Source organism: Tinamus guttatus, unplaced genomic scaffold (genome assembly GCF_059628265.1).
Source record: "Tinamus guttatus ecotype Peru unplaced genomic scaffold, ASM5962826v1 Tinamus_guttatus_pri_ptg000382l, whole genome shotgun sequence".
NCBI classification, from domain to species: Eukaryota; Metazoa; Chordata; class Aves; order Tinamiformes; family Tinamidae; genus Tinamus; species Tinamus guttatus.
The window spans coordinates 25,678-44,168 of record NW_028288916.1 but is presented as its reverse complement, the minus strand read 5'-3'; the positions used below and the strand labels follow the sequence as shown (position 1 = coordinate 44,168).

The 18,491-nt window shown below is 45.4% G+C and overlaps 1 protein-coding gene across 1 annotated transcript in view; it reads right to left on the bottom strand.

The window, feature by feature from the left end:
- The window catches only part of LOC104568309 (POU domain, class 2, transcription factor 3), a 36,679-nt gene that overhangs the window by 5,523 nt on the left and 12,665 nt on the right, over window positions 1–18,491 (bottom strand). Inside the window, exons 4-7 of the mRNA XM_088530534.1 lie at window positions 16,814–16,848; window positions 3,368–3,472; window positions 2,454–2,556; window positions 493–575 (exon numbers count right to left, since the gene is read on the bottom strand). Of these exons, the coding sequence (XP_088386660.1) occupies window positions 493–575; window positions 2,454–2,556; window positions 3,368–3,472; window positions 16,814–16,848 (326 nt within the window). The remainder of the gene's footprint in view (window positions 1–492; window positions 576–2,453; window positions 2,557–3,367; window positions 3,473–16,813; window positions 16,849–18,491) is intronic.

Sequence of the window (18,491 nt, the reverse complement as noted above, 5' to 3'; positions counted from 1 at the left end):
CAAACCAAACAGCATAGAAAGTCATAAGAGCAGCAGCAGCAGAAAAAAAAAAAAGCCAATGTGATGAACAGCTTTTTAATTTTAATGAGGAATAAGCATACCATAGATAAAAGAATGGAAATGGAGAGGAGTACTGTGATGGAAAAGGAGAGATAGAACAGCCTATCTACCATTCAGTTATCAACGTTCAAGTAGTCTGACTGTTCGGCCTTTCTAGAGCAGCCTCAGGAGAGGCAGGAAAGAGCCATGTAAAGGGACAACCTCTTTCACTACCAGGATGTGAACAAGGCATATTAAACCCATGAACTTGGACTGTATTGGTAGGTGGGGACAAGGAAGAGAGGGAAAAAGAATGCCAATTACCACAGAATTAGAAGAATTTTGCTTTGCATGTATTTGCCATTGACCTGGGGCCCGTTTCGTGAACAGTTAACATGCTGCCCAGGTCTCCTTCAGTCCACCTGTGCCCCAGAAAGGCTGTGTGCAAGTTACCTGTGATGCTAAGCTGGGTCCCGGCTGGGAGAGGAGAAGGCTGCCCTGTTGCTGAGGGAATGAAAGGAGATTTGGCTGCAAAGCTGAGGAGGGAAAAAGAGACATTCGATCAGACCAGCTGCTTGGTCAGCATGAGAACAGCTGTACGTACTGTGCTCTGCACAGGAAAGGCTCAGGGAGTTCTGAAGGCAAGATCTCAATCAGCTCTCACTCAAAATAACAGACTTGCAACAAGTACAAATGCAGATGGGTCTGATTTGGGTTACGAGAAAGGAAAGGACCTGTTCATGGCTTTTTAGCCTGAAAGTTATTATTATAATAATGATACAGGTAAAACATTTCACACACGCATGCACCTAGCTTATTAACCTGGGGTTGAATTAGGACACAGGTATTTTACATAGATGTGTAACTTAGCTTTTAGAAAAATGCCAGATAACAGAGAATTCACTGTAGCCTTGATGATGATTTTTTCTCAGTACTTAAATCACTGCAGCTATTAAAAATGTGCATCTTTCAGCTCCTTGATTTTATTAAAAATATCCTGATCTTACTGTTAATCTCATGAGCCTATCCACTCTACTTTGTATTACAGAATTCACTTTGAAGTGACATTTTGAAGCCATCTGACCCTTTCTTTTCTACCTTACTATATTTCAAATAAATTGGATTTCTTTTGGAATATATAAACTGACACAAAATGATGAAAGGAAAAAAGAGAAGAAATCTATAAAACTAACAAAAAATATTTATGGAGACTGTGTAAATGTTTAGCTGACAAATTGCCATGTACAAGCCTATATGTCTTCCAGGGAAATACTTACTTAGAGACTGAAGCACTATAGCTCCACAGAAATCTAGTTAGGTTTTGCAAGTCTATTGAAGTTGAAGCCCAGAGAATTTAGTGAGGATTTATAATCATTCTTCAAACCGTCAATATTTTCTACTGATTCTAGTTGGCAATAATAGGAGAATTTGTAGAAATGTATGGACTTCTAAAAAAAGGGCAGAGAGGAAAAAGATGATCTCCAGAATTTCTCCCATCCTCTCTCCCCTCAATTCTTTTTTAGCTTAGATATGAATGTGCAGAATCCCATTTATTTATTTAGATCAGTGTCTCAGTGAGCCTTCTCTAATGCTGGCACAACTTTGAATTTCAAATGCAGGCTGGTAATGAGGTGCACATTTTTAACAGTGAAGGTAATTAATCACTGGAATGGCTTGCCTAGGGACACGGTGGATGCTCTGTCATTTGCAGTTTTTAAAATCATGATTGAACACCTTTACAAAAGCGAAGCTCTAGCTTGACTTAAAACTATGGATGGGATTCAGGAATCACTGGTTAGACAGCTGATGAGATCGAGGCTGTGTTTTTGAAATGAAATCTTCAGCAGCGATAGTATGGTTGAAAGGATTCCCAGCATCAACCTGGTTGCCTGTTTCAACCTTTACACCACAGCTTCTCAGTTTAGTCTCGTTCTAAAGTACTTAGATCAACTCAACCACTCCTTAGGTTTCTGCAGTAACTGAACATAGTGTTAAGCCAATGAGGCTGAACACCTGGGCAGGCATCACCAAGAAAGCTCCATGCTGGTTTGCTGAAACCCAACTGGATCTTGTCTTGAATTCCAGAGATGGGAGCCCCAGCAGGCCTGCAAAGGCTGGCCCCAAGGTGGCACTCTCGATGCACACAAGCCGTAGATGCTAGGAGCATCTCTGGAGCCCAACCTGTTCCACAGCACCTATACGTGCAAGAGCTCGTCCCAGGTGTGGGAACCAACACCAGGAGAAAACTGGGGAGGAACGGGGAAAATGTATCTGGTAACATAACAGGAGAACAGACAGTCATGCTGGGAAAGTTGTAGCAGAAGAGATTAAAAGCACAGCCATGAGAAGGGAGGTTCTTGCTAGATATGTATCTGCTTATAATGATACCCTCTTTCAGCTTTTACTGCTCTTACCTTGTTGTCCTGCCTGGGACTGAGAGAGAAGAAATTGGGGGACTGACTGCATGTGACCAGGAAGCAATACAAGCTGCTGCAGGGTATGAAGAGAGCTCATATCCTATATGGAAAAGAACAGGGAAAAAAGATCAAAAAACATCTGTTCTTTGTACAGCAATACCACTCCAATTAAGCTCTGCAACTCCCTGCTCCATTATACAACACCACCATTTGGACTCTCTTTATTCCAGATAGACTTCTTTTAGAGGACAGTCTCTCTGAAATGACACAGAAAAGATGTGCCTGACCCATCTCAGAAGCACTGAATGAATACTTTCTGCAAAATACTGATTTTCCAGCCAGGATGTGCTGAGATGGCTATAAAGCAAGGCCCATCAGCACCTGACTCTGCACCACCAACAACTTCTCAAGCTGATTCGGATCAAGAGTCGATTTAGCCAAGGACTCTATCTTTGGCATTAATCACACATCCTGGAAACAGGAAGACCATGGCAAACATATCCAACATCTCCATTTTGTGTTCTCAGCCTCCACAGTTATTTTTGGCACAAGGGATTTCCTGATGATTGGTGTGGTTTGCCACTTAGTAACCCTCAAATGAAATCTCTTACAAGATTGCGTCCAGTCTGTTTTTGAACCCATGTGAAGCTTTCTTCATCCTTTGGCAGAGCATTAGGCAACAGCTACTGGCTGCTGTGAAAGAGGCTAAGAATTCTGATTTTGTCAATAGAGATTCACCGTTTCCAAATTCGGAAAAAAATCATATCCATCATATCCTCAAGTCTCCTTTGCTACTGTCAAAAAGTGTATCTAATTTGGCAAGTCTCTCTCAACAAATGCCTTTTCTCTGGAGATTCCTTGACCAGTCCCATTTAGGGCTTCTGTATTCCTGGATCTGCACAATCACTTACCCCTGCTATTTGGCTTCCAGGCATCATTGATGATCCCTGTACAAGGTGACCTGACCTGGGGGGGATTGCAGGTTGCAAGGTGTCGCTGAGGTCTTCAGTTTTAATCTGGAAAAGAGCACAGTAATTGTAGCGTTAGGGAACTGTCAGAGAGGTAGGGGAAGTCTGGACAGTTAGGGGTCTGAGATCAGTAACTCCTTTTAGAGAAAAGCTAGAGAGAGAGGCTGATTCCATCTCTGGCTTTGCAGAAAGGCATGGGTCATTTTGCATTTTTGTTTCCCAGTCTGCAACCTGGGCATAATTTTTCTGTGCTCCCAAACCAAGAGAGGGTCTGCAGTTTGCTCAATTCAAACACATTAATTAAAGAATTTTAGAGAATACCCAACTTAAGAACTTTTAAAGCACATGTGTGAGTGCTTTCCTCAGACAAGGCACTGATATTTCCACATTTTGTAAAATTATTAAAGTCAGAAGGCAATTCTCCTTTATAGATCACTATTTACTATCCTGTTGTGGCATTAGCTATAGATGACTTCTCATTTTGTCATATAGGTTTTTGCCCAAGGGCCCTCCAAGCCTTTGTCCAAGGGCCACTTTGGTCAACTTAAATGTTCAAGAAAGACTTTCGTCTACAAAAATCAGGATTGATTAGTCTACATTCTAAAGAGCAACATTTGCCCAGAGACCAGAACTGAATCTTTGAATCTGGTTATTTCATGCTCTCAGTGTTCATTTTTAACATTGCTGCTGTATAACAAACTTGTCACATCACTTTTTCTGAGCTAGTCTCCTGTTCAAACCAACTGGGCCAGGAGAGAGGGGTCAGGAAACCTCTCTAGGAGATTTTAAAACTTTTTTTTTCCAAGAGTTTTGAGAAAGCTCTCTGAAGAGTTTCTGCTCTCAGATGACACTCAAGAGGAAAAAAAAGCTCTTATAGACCTATTCTAAGATGTCTTTCCTGAGAACGGTTTAAAAAATAAAAATAAAATCCAGTCTTAGACTCAAGGTGTTCTCAAGCCTGAGAATGCTTGGAACAAGGTTCAAATCAGTGGTCCCATTCCTAATGCAAGCCTTTCCAGCATGAGAAGATGCTTCAGCTTCCACAATCTGGAATACCCGCAAAGCACCGGGATGGACAGGTTTGGAAACTGCAGTCCATGGGTTCAGCACCACACGCGCACATTCTTGCTACCCGGACTAAACCTCAGCAGCTCCCATGAAATAACTCCCGAGTCCAGCATCCCCGAAGAGACCAGTGGCTCCATTTGCCCGCGTTTTGCAGCACTGATTTGGACTTTAGTTTATACAGCCTCCTACCAGCAGAGGGGGACAAGAAATGCACCTTTTGGAAGTAATCGACCAACTAAACATTTTGTCCAAGGGAGCGTTTATTCCAGTTTGCGTAAAGCAAACAAATACAGAAGGCTCCACAAGAGAGAGAGCGAAGGATAAAACGTGAGCACGAGAGGCTCACAGCTGACATGCAAGGAACTGGCCCTCTAAACATGAATCTCTGCGCTGCAGCAGGAGCTGTGCAGAGGGAAGAGAATTACAACATCTCCTTTCATTACAGCTATAGTTCTGGACACTGCCAAAACTAGTTTTGCAATAATACTAGTTCCTTGCAACAAGACTTATACATGGTATGAATTCCAGTTCTTTCCTACCTTTCATGTTGGCATGGTTGTGCTCCTAGCTTGACAAAAAAAATCAGATGGAGAGAACTTCTTGATCGCTATCAAAGCGGATAGCATTTAAGTTACTAAATGTTAGATGAAAGGCTCGGGAAAATACACCGTTACCCCTGAGCCATCCACTCACCCCAGGCAAATGGTCTTATGCGGGCTTTTCTTTCCCAGGGTGCATCAAAGAAAAAAAAATAGAAAAAGAAAGAAAGAAAGAAGGAAAGAAAGAAAGAAAGAAAGAGGCATCCAAACCAAAAGTAAAAATAAATAAATAAATATGTATATATTACCCCTGCTTGCAATTCATGTGTGTCGGCCTCATATAATGCAGTCATCCAAGTCTGAACAGTCCCCAAAAGAAAAGATATTAGCGTCTTAGACAACCAGGCACTTGATCCCGTCTAAGTTAAGATTCCAATAGCAGTGGAGTGCTGAAGAAGAACGAGCCATTTCCAAACTGAAATCAATTTTTACAGCTGCCAAACGGAAAGATTTGGAGGCATTCCAGGCTGAAAGGGGTGTGTAGCTGCATCCCGGCATCGCACAACATGAGAACGGGAGGTGGGTTTGGCAAAGGACTGGTTCCCAATTTAAAAACAACAACATCTCCCACTGCTCCTTCCCCCGTCCCTGGAATTCTCTGGCTTTCACTTCTGCAGTAGGCGGGAACCTGGGTGTTCCCAACAAATCCTTCTCCTCTGCACCTTTTTTCATTGGTTTTATACTCAAATTTACTTCTCCCTCCTCTTCCTCTCCCCAACAGGCCTGCAGCTGGCTAATTGTTCATTAGTGCGAGTTCGGAATATATCCCAAACCCAACGTTTGGGATGGTTTATGCAAATCCTACACTTTCATTTTTTTCCCTGGCTAGACCAGCCTTATTACCAACTGTATGTTAAAAAAACAAAACCCCAAACCCCAAAAAACCACACACATTGTGGGCGAGGCCGCTCACTATCATGAGACTCCCTTAAAATAATGTAAATTCATATTAATAAAACAAGAGGAGAAGTTGCCTTCTTCTTTCTCAGTGCATCTGAATCATGTTTGCAGGCAATTTTTACAAATGTGAAAGAAAATTTTCATGATACTAACCAAGAAAGTTGAAATTGTCACAAAATCACCTGACTTAGATATATCATGAGACCCATGATAAAAAGTGAGCAGTAATGATTTCATTAATTAAATTTGACCAAATCTTACTGCCCAGGACCTTGGTTTTACCAGGCAGTCAAGGCAGATGTAGGAACAGGGAACAAGTCACTGAAAACAAACATAGGTTTCTTGCTGCTGCATTTGATTTGGGGAAATTATGCAATCTAAGGGAAAACGCGCTTGTAAAACAGTGGGTGAAATGATGCACGGCAAAGATATCATGCTCCCAGCTGAAGAGAGGGGCAGAGCCTGTATTATCTGCTGCAGATCTGCAAGCCGGTGCCCCTTGGCGTGCGGGGCTCTGCGGCCAGCGCTCCTCGTGAGGAGGCAACGGCAGGCGGCGGCACCCGTGCGCAGAGCTAGCAGGGCTTCTCCGGGACACGAAGGGAATCGCGCTTGCCAATCTCAAGGGGATGTTTTCACGGCCTTAAAATAGGGTCAGCTGCCCCCGAGCAAAGCAAGAGGAAAACACACGGAGAGTGACTGGATGGAAATAGCGTCCTTTCCTCGGTTGGCTAGAGCGTCTGCTGGGCCTGGCCAACGATGGATTGTTTCTTACCTATCTCTGTCCTAAACACAAAAACAAAAAGCAAAACAAACTAAGAAGCATATTGAGGGCGATGGAAAATGATCAAAGCTCTTCAGCTTCTTGCGTAACCGATTTGTGGAAGGTGTTTCATAAACATTTCATAAGAAGCAGAATTATGAAGAAAACATCTCCCAACCTGCCTGCAATTACTGCACAGACTCTTCCTTACCAGTAGGAAGAAGGGGAGAGAAAAAAAAAATACATCTGTTTTGTAACAGATCTGTGAACTTCTGGCAAACATTAGGCTCGTGAAAACATCCTGAAGATACACTGCAAAGCTGTAAAAAAAAAACAGCCTTGCATGAGGAAGTTGCAAAGATTCATATTAGCAGCTCCGATCTCTCCACGTGGAAGGCCATACCCTTGTGAGACAGACAGGCCGACCGACTGACCCACATTTCATCCAATGAACTGGCACCTGGATGCCATTGGTTGGACAAGACGTCGGCTGCAGCCCTCTCTGTATCAACCCAGCTCTGCTACCCTGGTTGGCTTCAGGTACTTTACAAGCTGCCCGTGTTTGACAGCAATTCAACAAGTAAACCAACAGCAATGGCTGAATGGGTCACTGCTCGCTGGCAATCTGAATCACTCTTCATCACCTATCAGGCACCAAAAGTGTCAGCCTGGATACAGCCCCAAGCCAAGCCGCCTCTTTTTGATGAGCGCTTCTGATGTCATGGTTGCTCCAAACTGTCAACCTCATGGCAAAGGTGGGATGACCAAGTGGTTCAGCATGCAGCTTGGGAGCTTTCCCCAAAGCCAGATAACAGTTCCCCCTACCCTGACAGATTGAGGCCATTTAAGTCACCACTGCCTTCTCCATTACCACTTATTAGGCAGGAGCTGTGACTACGACTCTAAGGATGAACTCTGGGCACAAAGACAATCATGCTTGTTGTGTAGTTTCTATTTAGATGGTAACCTCTTTGAAACAGATATTTATCTACCTTCACATCTGGCTTATCTCACAGTCAGCAACTCACAATTGTTTAAGAATCCAACTTACTCATTTCTCTCCCTGCCCCCATCCCGAATCTGTATGACTCTCTCGCTGGATAGAAGAGAAGCCAGTGCGCAGAAAATTAAGAGGGTCTGAATTAATTTTCCTCTCCTAGAAACACCAGCGGGGTTCTCACTTGGCTGAAAATTTTCCTGAAGTGCTTTTTAACAGAACAAGGTTGTCTGAAATTGCCCCGAAGTGATCTGCCTGAAGTCAAGGGATGAAGTTTTACAATAGAAACAAGCATCCAAATCAGATCCATGGCTACTGCAGTTACCTAAGCCTTCCCACCTCCAATGGCGTAAGTGCACTTCTCTGAATTACCTGCACACGTGGGCACCATAAAATAAAAAACACACTAATAATAAATTATAGCAATAATAATAATGGGCTTGCAATTACTATTTCCACATGTACTATCCTGCACGTACAGCAAGGCTTAATAGCCACCCAGGAAAAAGGTAGAAAACCTTTATGTCAATGCAACAATGTTCACCTATATATTCTGATACCCTTTCACACTGAGGGGTGTGTGTATCCTTTCACACCGAGGGTTTTTTTTTTTCAGAAACCGCCAGGATGACAGAAGCAGGAGCAATCCCACACTGAATGCCAAACAGACTACATCCTAAAGCTCAGCAATGACAGCACACCAAAAAATTAAAATGTAATCCCTAACCTCAACACACCTGCATTGCGGCTTTACAAGCCCTTTGAGTTTATTAATTGAGGCCTGATCTGATATGCCTTATCCTCCGAGCTCCAGCCGGGATGTTAACAGTTGTGCCTTAGCTGCAGTAAGAGTGGGAGTGGAAAATCAAAACTTTAAATGCAAGTGAGCCACATACTTCACAAAGGAAAACAAACAGCACCACGCTTGGCTTTGCGATCGCAAGCATTCTGATATGGCATTCCCCTGGTGTTTTTCCTTGGAAAAATAGAACAGGAAAAGAAAGATGACACCCCTCTCTCCATTGTGCTGAAGAACAAACCTCAAAATAATCATGTGCAGCCCCACATATTTCAGAAGAAGGAGCTGGTCAAGAGAGAGGAGAACCAAAAATGGAGATGGGGAGAAGATGTGCTCGGCATGGCTGTGCTCCTGGGAGCGCTTGCTCGCACGGACACATTCTGACCACGTGCAGCTCTGCATCGAAGGCTGCCATCTCTGCCAGGTCCTCAGAAGCACAGAAGCTAGAGAGTGCAATCCCTGTTCAGAGAGCACAGGACTGCTGAACAGATATTGAAAAACAACAGTTTTCAACATCTTCAGTATTAGTACTCAAGCGTGTGGTGCCTTGGCTGCCAAGGCCTGTGGACATGCCAAGTTGGAAGGAGGAGAGGATGCCATTTTCTTGGTCAGAATGGTGAGAACCTCCAAAAAAAAAGCACAGAAAACAATTTCACCACTGCGAAGCCTCTGATTTCTCCCACAGGTCTATTCCAGGACTCTCCCTTCCCTGGCCATCCCAAGCGTTCTCCTACATTGCAGCACTGCTCCCTGCATCTCTCAATTTCACTTGCCCAACTTCCAAAGCTCTCCAGAACTCCACCTCTGCCTACACCTTTGCGCTTATCTCCTCTGCTCCCACCCTGGGCTGCATCCCTGCCCCTTTCCTTATCAATCCGATTTCACACACAGTAGGCCTCATGGCTTCTCCCAGGCCCTCTTGCATGCTCACACAGGTTCCTTGGAGCCTAATCATGTTCCCGTTGGAATGAGCAGCAAAGTTGCTGCACTGGGCTTCTCTGGGGCCAGGATCAGTCCCTTAAATGTTCTCCAAATTCCCTGCATGAAGATTTCCCTCTCCATGGATCCCCAGGTAGCGGGAGCAGGCCGGGCCTGCCCTATGCTCTCTGTGCTGTTGGCCAGCAAGAAACCGTCTAAATACCTGGCACTGCCTCCTTGCTGCACAGCACCGCTGTCCCTGGGTCACTCATCCGCGAGGAGGGCAGAGGCACACGCTCACGGCGCAGGTACCCTTCGAGAGCAAGGCGCTTTCCGCCACATCCCGCATTCGAAAGGAATTAACTCGGAGTCAGCCGGCTCCCGTGACTGGGGCTGGCTTTCTCCCAGCTCCGCAGGTTTCTCTGATTGGTTCAGGGTAGTTTTGGCACCCACTGCTGTGCCCCAGGGGACTGGGACACAAGAGAAGCAGCTAGAGGGATTGCATTAAGCACACACAAGTAACATAATTAAAAAAGAGAGAGTGAGAAAGATCAACTTTGTTGGAGAATATCACATAGACTCTCTTTTCAAGTGGAGGGAATAAAGTGTAGTGATTGAGGGGGAGAGGGAGCTCAGAACAACCAGTTCTCAGCTCCATTTCTGGCTCTGGGCAACTTGCATGCGCAGGAGAGGCAGGCGAGAGAGTTTCTCGCTAAGGAAAGCCCAATGTCTTCTTCCTAAGGGACTGGGCAGCGCTGGTTCAGCCCACTGATTTCACATGGAGCGCTAGTAGATTAGCACCTCTGGGAAGAGAGAAAGTGCACGCTGATGTCAGGCTTCCAAAATTAGAGGCCTTGCTTGAAATCCCATCGTCTTCACCTTTTTATGCTATGACTTGTCCTTCTGCAAAATGGGTGCAGGGCCCCACCCTTGCTGGGTGGTGCAGGCTTTTGATTGAATTCTTGGAGCTCACCAGATGAAAGGCCTTCGAGAAGTCAGAGTCCTCTCCTTATTACCGATGAGCCATTCTCCACTAGGCAGAGGAGTCATATCCATGCACTGCAGTTCATGAAACTCAACACACAAAAAAGTGCCGCGCAACCTAAATAGTGGCTTGACAGTGACAACCATGCCTTAAGCTTAGTTTCTATCAGGAAATAATTGTTATGTCCCCAGAGACAGCTCCACAAAGCCAAGGCTTGTCCCCTGCAAGCTCAGAAAACATTTACCAGAACAAATTACCTTGAAGAGGAGGTTCTTCTACATATCTGTCTTAGGCAAAACAGTGCCATATATAGCAACAGAGGACTCTCCCTCAAGCCAGGTAAATGATGATAGGAGCCTAATGGAGCAAGGAATTTGCATGAAGTCCACAAATTCATCCTGTCTGTCTCTCCCTCAACAATAAGACAGCTGACTCCTGCACAGGATATATTGCCACTGGACCAAGGCAGCAAGGGTAGGAAGTAACTTACAAAAACAGTTTGCTCTTTAGAAGCCTGGAGGAGGAGAACAGGATTTTTATTTATTTATTTATTTGGATCTCAGGGAGTAGGGGGAATCCAGCCACCTCAGAAGTGATGCTGGCTGTTCGTTGACTGTTACTGGCTAATACAAAAATAGTTTAGTCCACCACTTAGAGAAAAAAAACCCTCAAATCCTTCTGCCTCCTTTCCCCCCACCTCCCCCATTAACTTCCCGAGAGACTCCCTGGCATGTTTTGGAATTTGTTCCCAGCAGTCTCATGTGAGGCCCTCTGTAAGGCACCAGAACAAAACTAGCTTGAAGAAGAGGTTTCTCCACATATCTGTCCTAAGCAAAACAGTGCCATATATAGAAACACAGGACTTTCCCTCAAGCGAGGGCTTTCTCTGATGCTTTCCCAAAGGGCTGCATTTCAATGAAGAACCAACACACAAATACAAATTTATGCAATCAGTCTATCCCTGGGATGGAGCAAGGAAACTTCAAAAGGGACAGGCCAAGGAGGTATTCTGCTTAGATCCAGAGTCAGTCAAGGCAGATATGGACAGCTGGGCTGATTTTCACTCAGTGAAGGCTCAAGAGATGAAAAGCAGATGCAAGACTTAGGCTGATACCCTGGGGCAATGCAGAGAAGGGAGAGTGAGATCCGAATTGATCCCCAGAGGGAAGAAGGAAGCAGGATGTGAACCTTTCCTTGAAAGGAGGGCAAAACAGGACTGGGATGGAAATCGAGGGGCAGACTGAAACCTGAACTACCCACAGGGCAAAGCCGAGCAGGAACAGAAATGACATATGTGGAACACATGAGATTAGGGGGAGGTGGGAACACAAAGTGGAATGAAAAGCAGTGAGAAGAGAACCCTGCGGGGAGGGAAGCCCTGATGGAGCAAAATTAAATCTGCAGGGAGTTTTGCATCCCAGATATTAATAATAAACTACTGAGCAAGTTAGGCCCTTCTTTGCACCTTCAAAAGGATGGAGGGGAGGAAGAACTTGTCTGTGGTTGAGCACAAGACTATGAATCAGAGAATCTGAGTCCATATCCCAGCTCTACCAGGGAGCAAGGCCCTGGATTACAATAAGCCTTGATGTCCACAGGCAACTGTCCTATAAAGCATCCACTGATTTCAACTGCAATCACAGTACTCAGCAGCTTTGGAAAAAGCCAGGCAGTCCGTCTCTACCTGCTGGGTCTGTAAGACAGGGTTAAACACCTCCCTACCTTCCGGAGGCACTGGGATGCTAAATTCATTAGCCAAGTACCTTCAGACGTGTGGGCGGAAAGTACCAAACAAGGTTGAAGTGCTATTAATGACACTGAAAAAGGGCCACGAGTGATTTTAGATCTCAAATGCAGTTTGCCCACTTTCCTTTCTCACATCCTTTATCTACAGAGTTGAGCTGTGAAGGCCTGAGCCAATTTTCATTGAAAAGCACCATTACAAACCCTAAGTAAGACAAGAAAAAAGTAAGTTTCCTTGGACAATGAGTCTGCCAGACATGAACAGGGCTGGAAAGTGACCTGGGCGCTAACGGGCTCCAATGGGGGTTCCCCTTGGGCACCACGTGCAGGAGGCAGGTGATGCTAACAGGACCCTTCACTCGCTTTTGGAACGGAGGAATTTTTCAGAGGCGATTGCCCTAACTGCTCTTTTGGTAAGCGCTAACTAGCAGACACAAATTTAAGTGCTGAGTTCATGTATCAGGCCACTTTGAACACAAGCTGTGTTTCTGTTTTACTCTGTATGCTTTCCTGCATTTTCTGAGCATCTCCTGCACCAGCTATACACCTCCAAGCCACCTCCTTTTCCCAGGTAAAGCCTTCCCAAAACCCAATTTCTAGAAGTCTTGTAGGAAAAAGATGTATCCTTATTACATCCCCACATGTGTGTAAAACAAAGAAATCAAAGTGAGAGGAGTAAAGCGCCAACAAGAGAATTCAAGCTGTGCTAAGTCTGGGCTGCTCAAGCACACCACTGCCTGCTTGTCTGTTTTAAATAATGCAAGGTCTCATGGCAGGATCACGTTTATATTGGTACAAATACCTAACCTGTCATTATCATTAAACAAATGACAACCTGTCTGCAAGGATTTACCTTCTGCTGGAGCAAAACTGGATGTCATACTTGGATACAGAGCACACGCAGATACTTTCAAGCTTTTCCTGCGCTGCTCATGCATCACCCTTCAGCCTTATATCCAAGGGGGCTTATTCTCTCCTAGCAATAAAGTGCTAATAAAGTTCTCAAGAGCACGAAGTGCTGGGAAGATCTCCCATTCCCTTCTCTGGAAAGACAACCTTCCTTCTGCCGTAGCACCCAGAGATTGCCTTGCTCTAAGGAAACAGATGATAATCCTATCCTTCATTTTCCTCGTGAAAAATAAATCAGTAGTTCACAAATTGAGTCTTTCCTACTTTGACTGTGGATGAAATGAACCACTGTATGCTGGACTGTGCTCACACCACGCACATGACCACTGTCATCTCTCCAAGCCTTCAGCCCTAACTCTGTGTGCGTTTTTCAGAAAGCAGCACTATCTCAAGGATTGACTCCAAAGGGCAAATTACCTGGCTCTCAAGAACTGCTTTCTTCAGGGCGATCTCTGAAAGCAAACAATGCAATATCTTCTGAAAGGCTGCACACAACATATACCCATGGGGAAATAAAACAAACAAGACCTCATAAGAGCGTAGCAGCCTCACCTGGTGAGCATCACTGCATGATACCAAGGAAAAGTCCTGATTCAACACTTTCAGTGAGACCTTTTTTCAGGTCTCACTGATGCCCTTCTGTTGCAAAGTTCTGAAGCTACATTTGCTGAGTTACTCACTTCTCTACCTGACACTGTCTGGACAGGATCCCAAACCATCTAGAAGCAGATGTCCCTATCCAGGTTGCCAGCGGTGAAGGTGAAAGTTTATTGCTGTCTCTTTGCATTTCCCTTGATATAAACAGGAAACAACTGGCATTAGACTCACTAAATAAAAAGCCAAACCAGATAGGCAAGGCAGAAGATGCTTCTTTTTCTATACACACCCTTTCCCCTCTCATTCACATACAAATTATTGTTGCATCCAGGTGGGAGGAGAGTTTGAAGAGGGGAGGGGGTAAGAAGTGTTTGCCAAATAGGCTGAGGGATCAGAAGGCAGCTTTCTCATAAAGAGCAGGGCTGACCCAATAACGGCGAGAAAACCTCAAACTCCACAAGAGTTTCCCTCCTCCCCGTTTGCAGGGTGAGAGCAGCCGCAGCAGGGAATGGGTAAGCAAGGGGTCTAACCAGGTCACTCCACCCTTCTCTTCCCGCCTGGAGCGCAACATGGGAGGGAAGCAGACCTGAAATGTAGGCCATCTACAAAGACTGGGGGAGAGGCTTAAATGATGTGAGATTTATGATCTTCAAAGTGATTAGCACCCAGCACTCCAAATAAAGTCAAAGAGAGCTCAGCAGCTCTTACACTCAGTCCCTAGTTCAGTTTCAAACCATGCTTCTCTGGCTTCGGTTTGAAAACTTGAACGGCAAGGTAACAAAAAACCCCAAACCCCAAACCAAAATTAAAAACCCCATCAACCTCCACCCTGAATGATTTTACATGAAAACACTTTGATATTTCCATATCCCTGCTCTCTCTTCTTCTCATTATTTCAAACGTATTTGCCGAACCAAAGATAAATTCACCAATGGCTCAGGTCAGCTTGAAACCCAAGTGTATCGCCTGCATGCATTTGGGCTCATTCTCATTTAAAATAATAATAATAGCAATAATACTAATGGCTCAAGTAAACACAAGGACTATCCAAGAGAGGGAGACAAAGAGCCACGCTGCCTTCAGGCCTGTTTACACATACCTATGTCCACTCACCTGCAGTTGCTACAACCCCATCACAGACATCACCCCAAGGCCCCTTCTGTGGGCACTACTGATGTCCTGGGGAATCAACACAACTCGCCAGGAAAGCTATTAGGATGTGCTTGTTCCCAAACTTTTGCTTTTTAAATCCTGATCAGCCCCCAGACAGGTTTGTTATTCAGGTACGTGCACAGATGTGTGGACATAAACAAAAGGGACCCTGGGGTATCACAGTGGAAGCTGAAAAGGAAAAGGAGGGAAAGAATGTGGCAAAAGATTGCCGTAAAACCTCAGCCTCTGTGGGAAGAGGACATCTCTGTCCAGTAAACTGATCCAAATCCTATAGAATCCGAGGCTGTCTGATCCCAAGAGTTTATCAGTATCCTCTCATTTAGTGGCACGCAGAGGACTAGGACCTTAGAGATAATGGGTCACATCATCAGGCAGTGTAAAGCAGCACTGCTTCACCAGTCAATAATGTTTCCTTGATTGACCCCAGATGAGGATCTAGTTCTAACATCTTTGTGGTGTTGCCATAGGAAAAGTTTGCAACATGTAACGATCTTGTACTTTCATAGCTTATTTCTATCTGGAGGGAATTTTCTTTTATCGCTAGTTATGAGCAGATTGGATTCTTCTCCTGGCGTGTAGAAAGCCTGTGCTTTGGGCTCTGCAATCCACAGAGCTGGAGACATAAGACTTTTTGTTTTCGGCTGGGTTTTCCAAAAACCTGGAAGATGGCTGAACGTGTTAGGACATCTTTGATAGGAAGTTACGACCCACCCAAAAGCAGAGCAGCCAAACCAAATAAACAAACAGCAGCCTGCTGACATCTGTCAGACAAAGAGCCACCAAGGCAAACTCGGAGGGCAGAGAAGTGATGGGGAAAGGTTCCAGCTGCCCACCTGCTGTCACCAGGAAGCCTTTGCAAAGGATCACAACCCTTGAACCGGAGAAACGTGAAGTTGGAGGCAGGAGGGCTGCTCAGCTGTTAAAGTGCCAACATCTGCTTTAAACACTCATGCTTGCCCGTGGAGGTGCAGCGCCGTCTGCTTTCCTCACTCCAGCTCCCTGGCTACCCCCAGAGCCCCGTGGCGGGTGACCAGTGCTCTGGACACCCCCCTTCTGCTCACTAGATCTCAGTCCAACACCACTGATGGCCACAACATTCCCTGCTTTTGGACTCAGAACATTTCTGCAGGCCTCTGCACACACTAAAGATCAGTACTCTCCAGAGGGCAGACACCTGCCTCCTTCTGCAATTCTGCTTTAAAGCTCAGGGATTTCCTTAGAGCCACCTCTGCAAACCTCCAGGCAGTCTGTGAGACAGGAGCTGCTTTTAGCTGCGAGCAGCAGAGAACAGAGACCAGTGAACACAGCAAAGACAGCAGTTCTGTTGATTCTCGCGTTCGTTTGTAACCAGCACCCTGCTCCTGTGGTTTTTAGAAACACTTGCATTTATCTGCTGTCCCTTTCCCCACTGTCTTGCAAAGAGGAATCTGCCGTTGCAGGCAGGCCTGGTCTTGACCTAGGCACTCCAAGACCTCAAACCACCTCATCTTCAGTCCTTGCTGATACTCCTGTGAGTCAGATCCATGCTCTCAATCTTGCATACCACAGTGCTTTCAGCGTCGGTGTCACATGCAGTACAAATGCATGGAGCTTTGGGGTGGGATTTGCATGTTCCCCAGTGCAACTGAGGTCCCTTTTGTTTCTAAATGACAGCGGAAAAAAATAAGAAGCCAGAAAAAGCCTCCAGCAAATGATGATTTAAAGAAGCCCTGTAATCAGCCAACTTCAAGGAAATAGGAAAGCTTGGAAACCCGAAGTACCATGTGTGATTTTGTCCCACAAGGGGAATTGGGAAGGACTTTTGTGGTCTGTTTAACGGTAGCTTATTACCTAATACTATATCTCTTAGCATTAGCTCCTTGGGACCCAGCAAGACAAGCAATTAAAACACTGTAACTCAAGAAAGTAGGAGAATACCTGGTAACCCAGGGAGAATCTTACCTGCCTGTTAAATTCCAGCCCATTCTGCTCACTTCCTACAATGAAACAAACAGAAAAAGGTCTCAGTATTAATAACAGTCAGCATCGATCTGGGCTTCGCAGACCTCAGGACAAACAGCTGAAGATGTGCTGCTTGCCCAGCTAAGGGGGAGGAGCAGGAAAGCGAAGGCAGCAAGGGATACACGAAGGCAGCTTTTGCAATGTTTGGAGATACCAGCTTTCTGCAGAAATAAACAGAGCTTCTGCTTCCAGATACCCGGCCAGGCAGAAGGGTGGGGGAGAGCTTACTGATTAAAAGGGAGATTCCAGCCGAGGTGAGCTGGAGGACATTACAAATCTTCAAGGAAATCCAGGAGCAAGGTGTTATGCATAAAGCAAAAGCTAACAGCGCGAGAGGCTGGCAAGCAGGTGGCCGCGGCTGCTAACCAGAGAGCTTCAGGAACCCATGTGGCACCGAGTAATTACAGGATATCTGAAGGAACAGAGGGTGCCGTGGGGTTGTGCTAAAGAGGCGTCTCCCTGATTCCAAAAGAGATTGGCAGGCACAGGGGGAAAAAATCAGACAGGTTTCAGCCTGAAGGTACCGCACAGGCCCTCACTCATTCCCCTTTGATGATAAACATTCTTCCCCCCCCCATCACACCTGCCAAATTCATCAAGAACATCACAGAGGAAAGGCTATGTCGTACAGATATGAATGCTTTAAGGGATTCCACGAAGCCTCTTTAGTTGCAAAGGCAACCCCAAGAAACACCTTCCCTTCCCTTTGCAATCCATTCCCCAATCATTCTCTTCCACTCCAACCAAGTTTGTGATAAATAGTCTCAAATCGTTTCTATCTCTCTGGCACAAGCCCTCAAGGCCTCCTGCTTCTGTTTCTTCCAGCATAACGTTCCCCCTAAAGCAGAGCCCATGCCTTGTGATCTGATCAAGCTTCAACGCATCATGTTTCTTTGGAGTTCACGTCTGCCTCTTGCAAAAAGTTGGGAAGGGGGAGAGGCTGTGCAGGGAGAAGTACAGATCCAGCTCTTCTACTGACTTGCTTCTAACTGAACAAGCTTCTGCTCCAATCCAGTGCACAGTTTCTCTGCTCTTACCATACACATAATATTCCCAAGTGAATCATCATCTTTCTTTGAGATGTTCAGCAGGAGTGTGCTTGGTACAATTATTCATAGATAGCAAAATAGCTTTAGAATCAGTATAAAAACCCCATAACAATTTCATGGCTCCCTCTGCTATCTAGAAACGGTTCTGGAGATTTTATCTGCCGCACATTAAGAGCATTGACAATGAAAATTAAGGTGTCTTTGTTGCTCTCCTTCTGCAGAGGTCTTTGTTATGGGACAGTATCAGGGTGCTACTTCTTGCTGCTGATGGCTTCATCAGGCTTCCTCTCTATGCCTTGCAATATCCCCCTTTTTCCTCTGTCTCTTGCAACTCAGCCCATTTCCAACCTTGGATCTTCTCCCCCGGCTTGCCTGCATTTCTGCTGTGCTAGAACCTGCCCTCTCTTCCTGTCTTCCTCCTGACCTGCTTTTCAAAGCTTTTTTCTCTTCCCAATCTCAGGTCTTTATCTTCTCCCATGTAATTCCCTGCTCCTGCTACAGACTCCAACTTGCCACGTGCTCCCGTGCTCCCCATTCGTCTTGCTGTAACCGTCCCTGATCACCTCTCT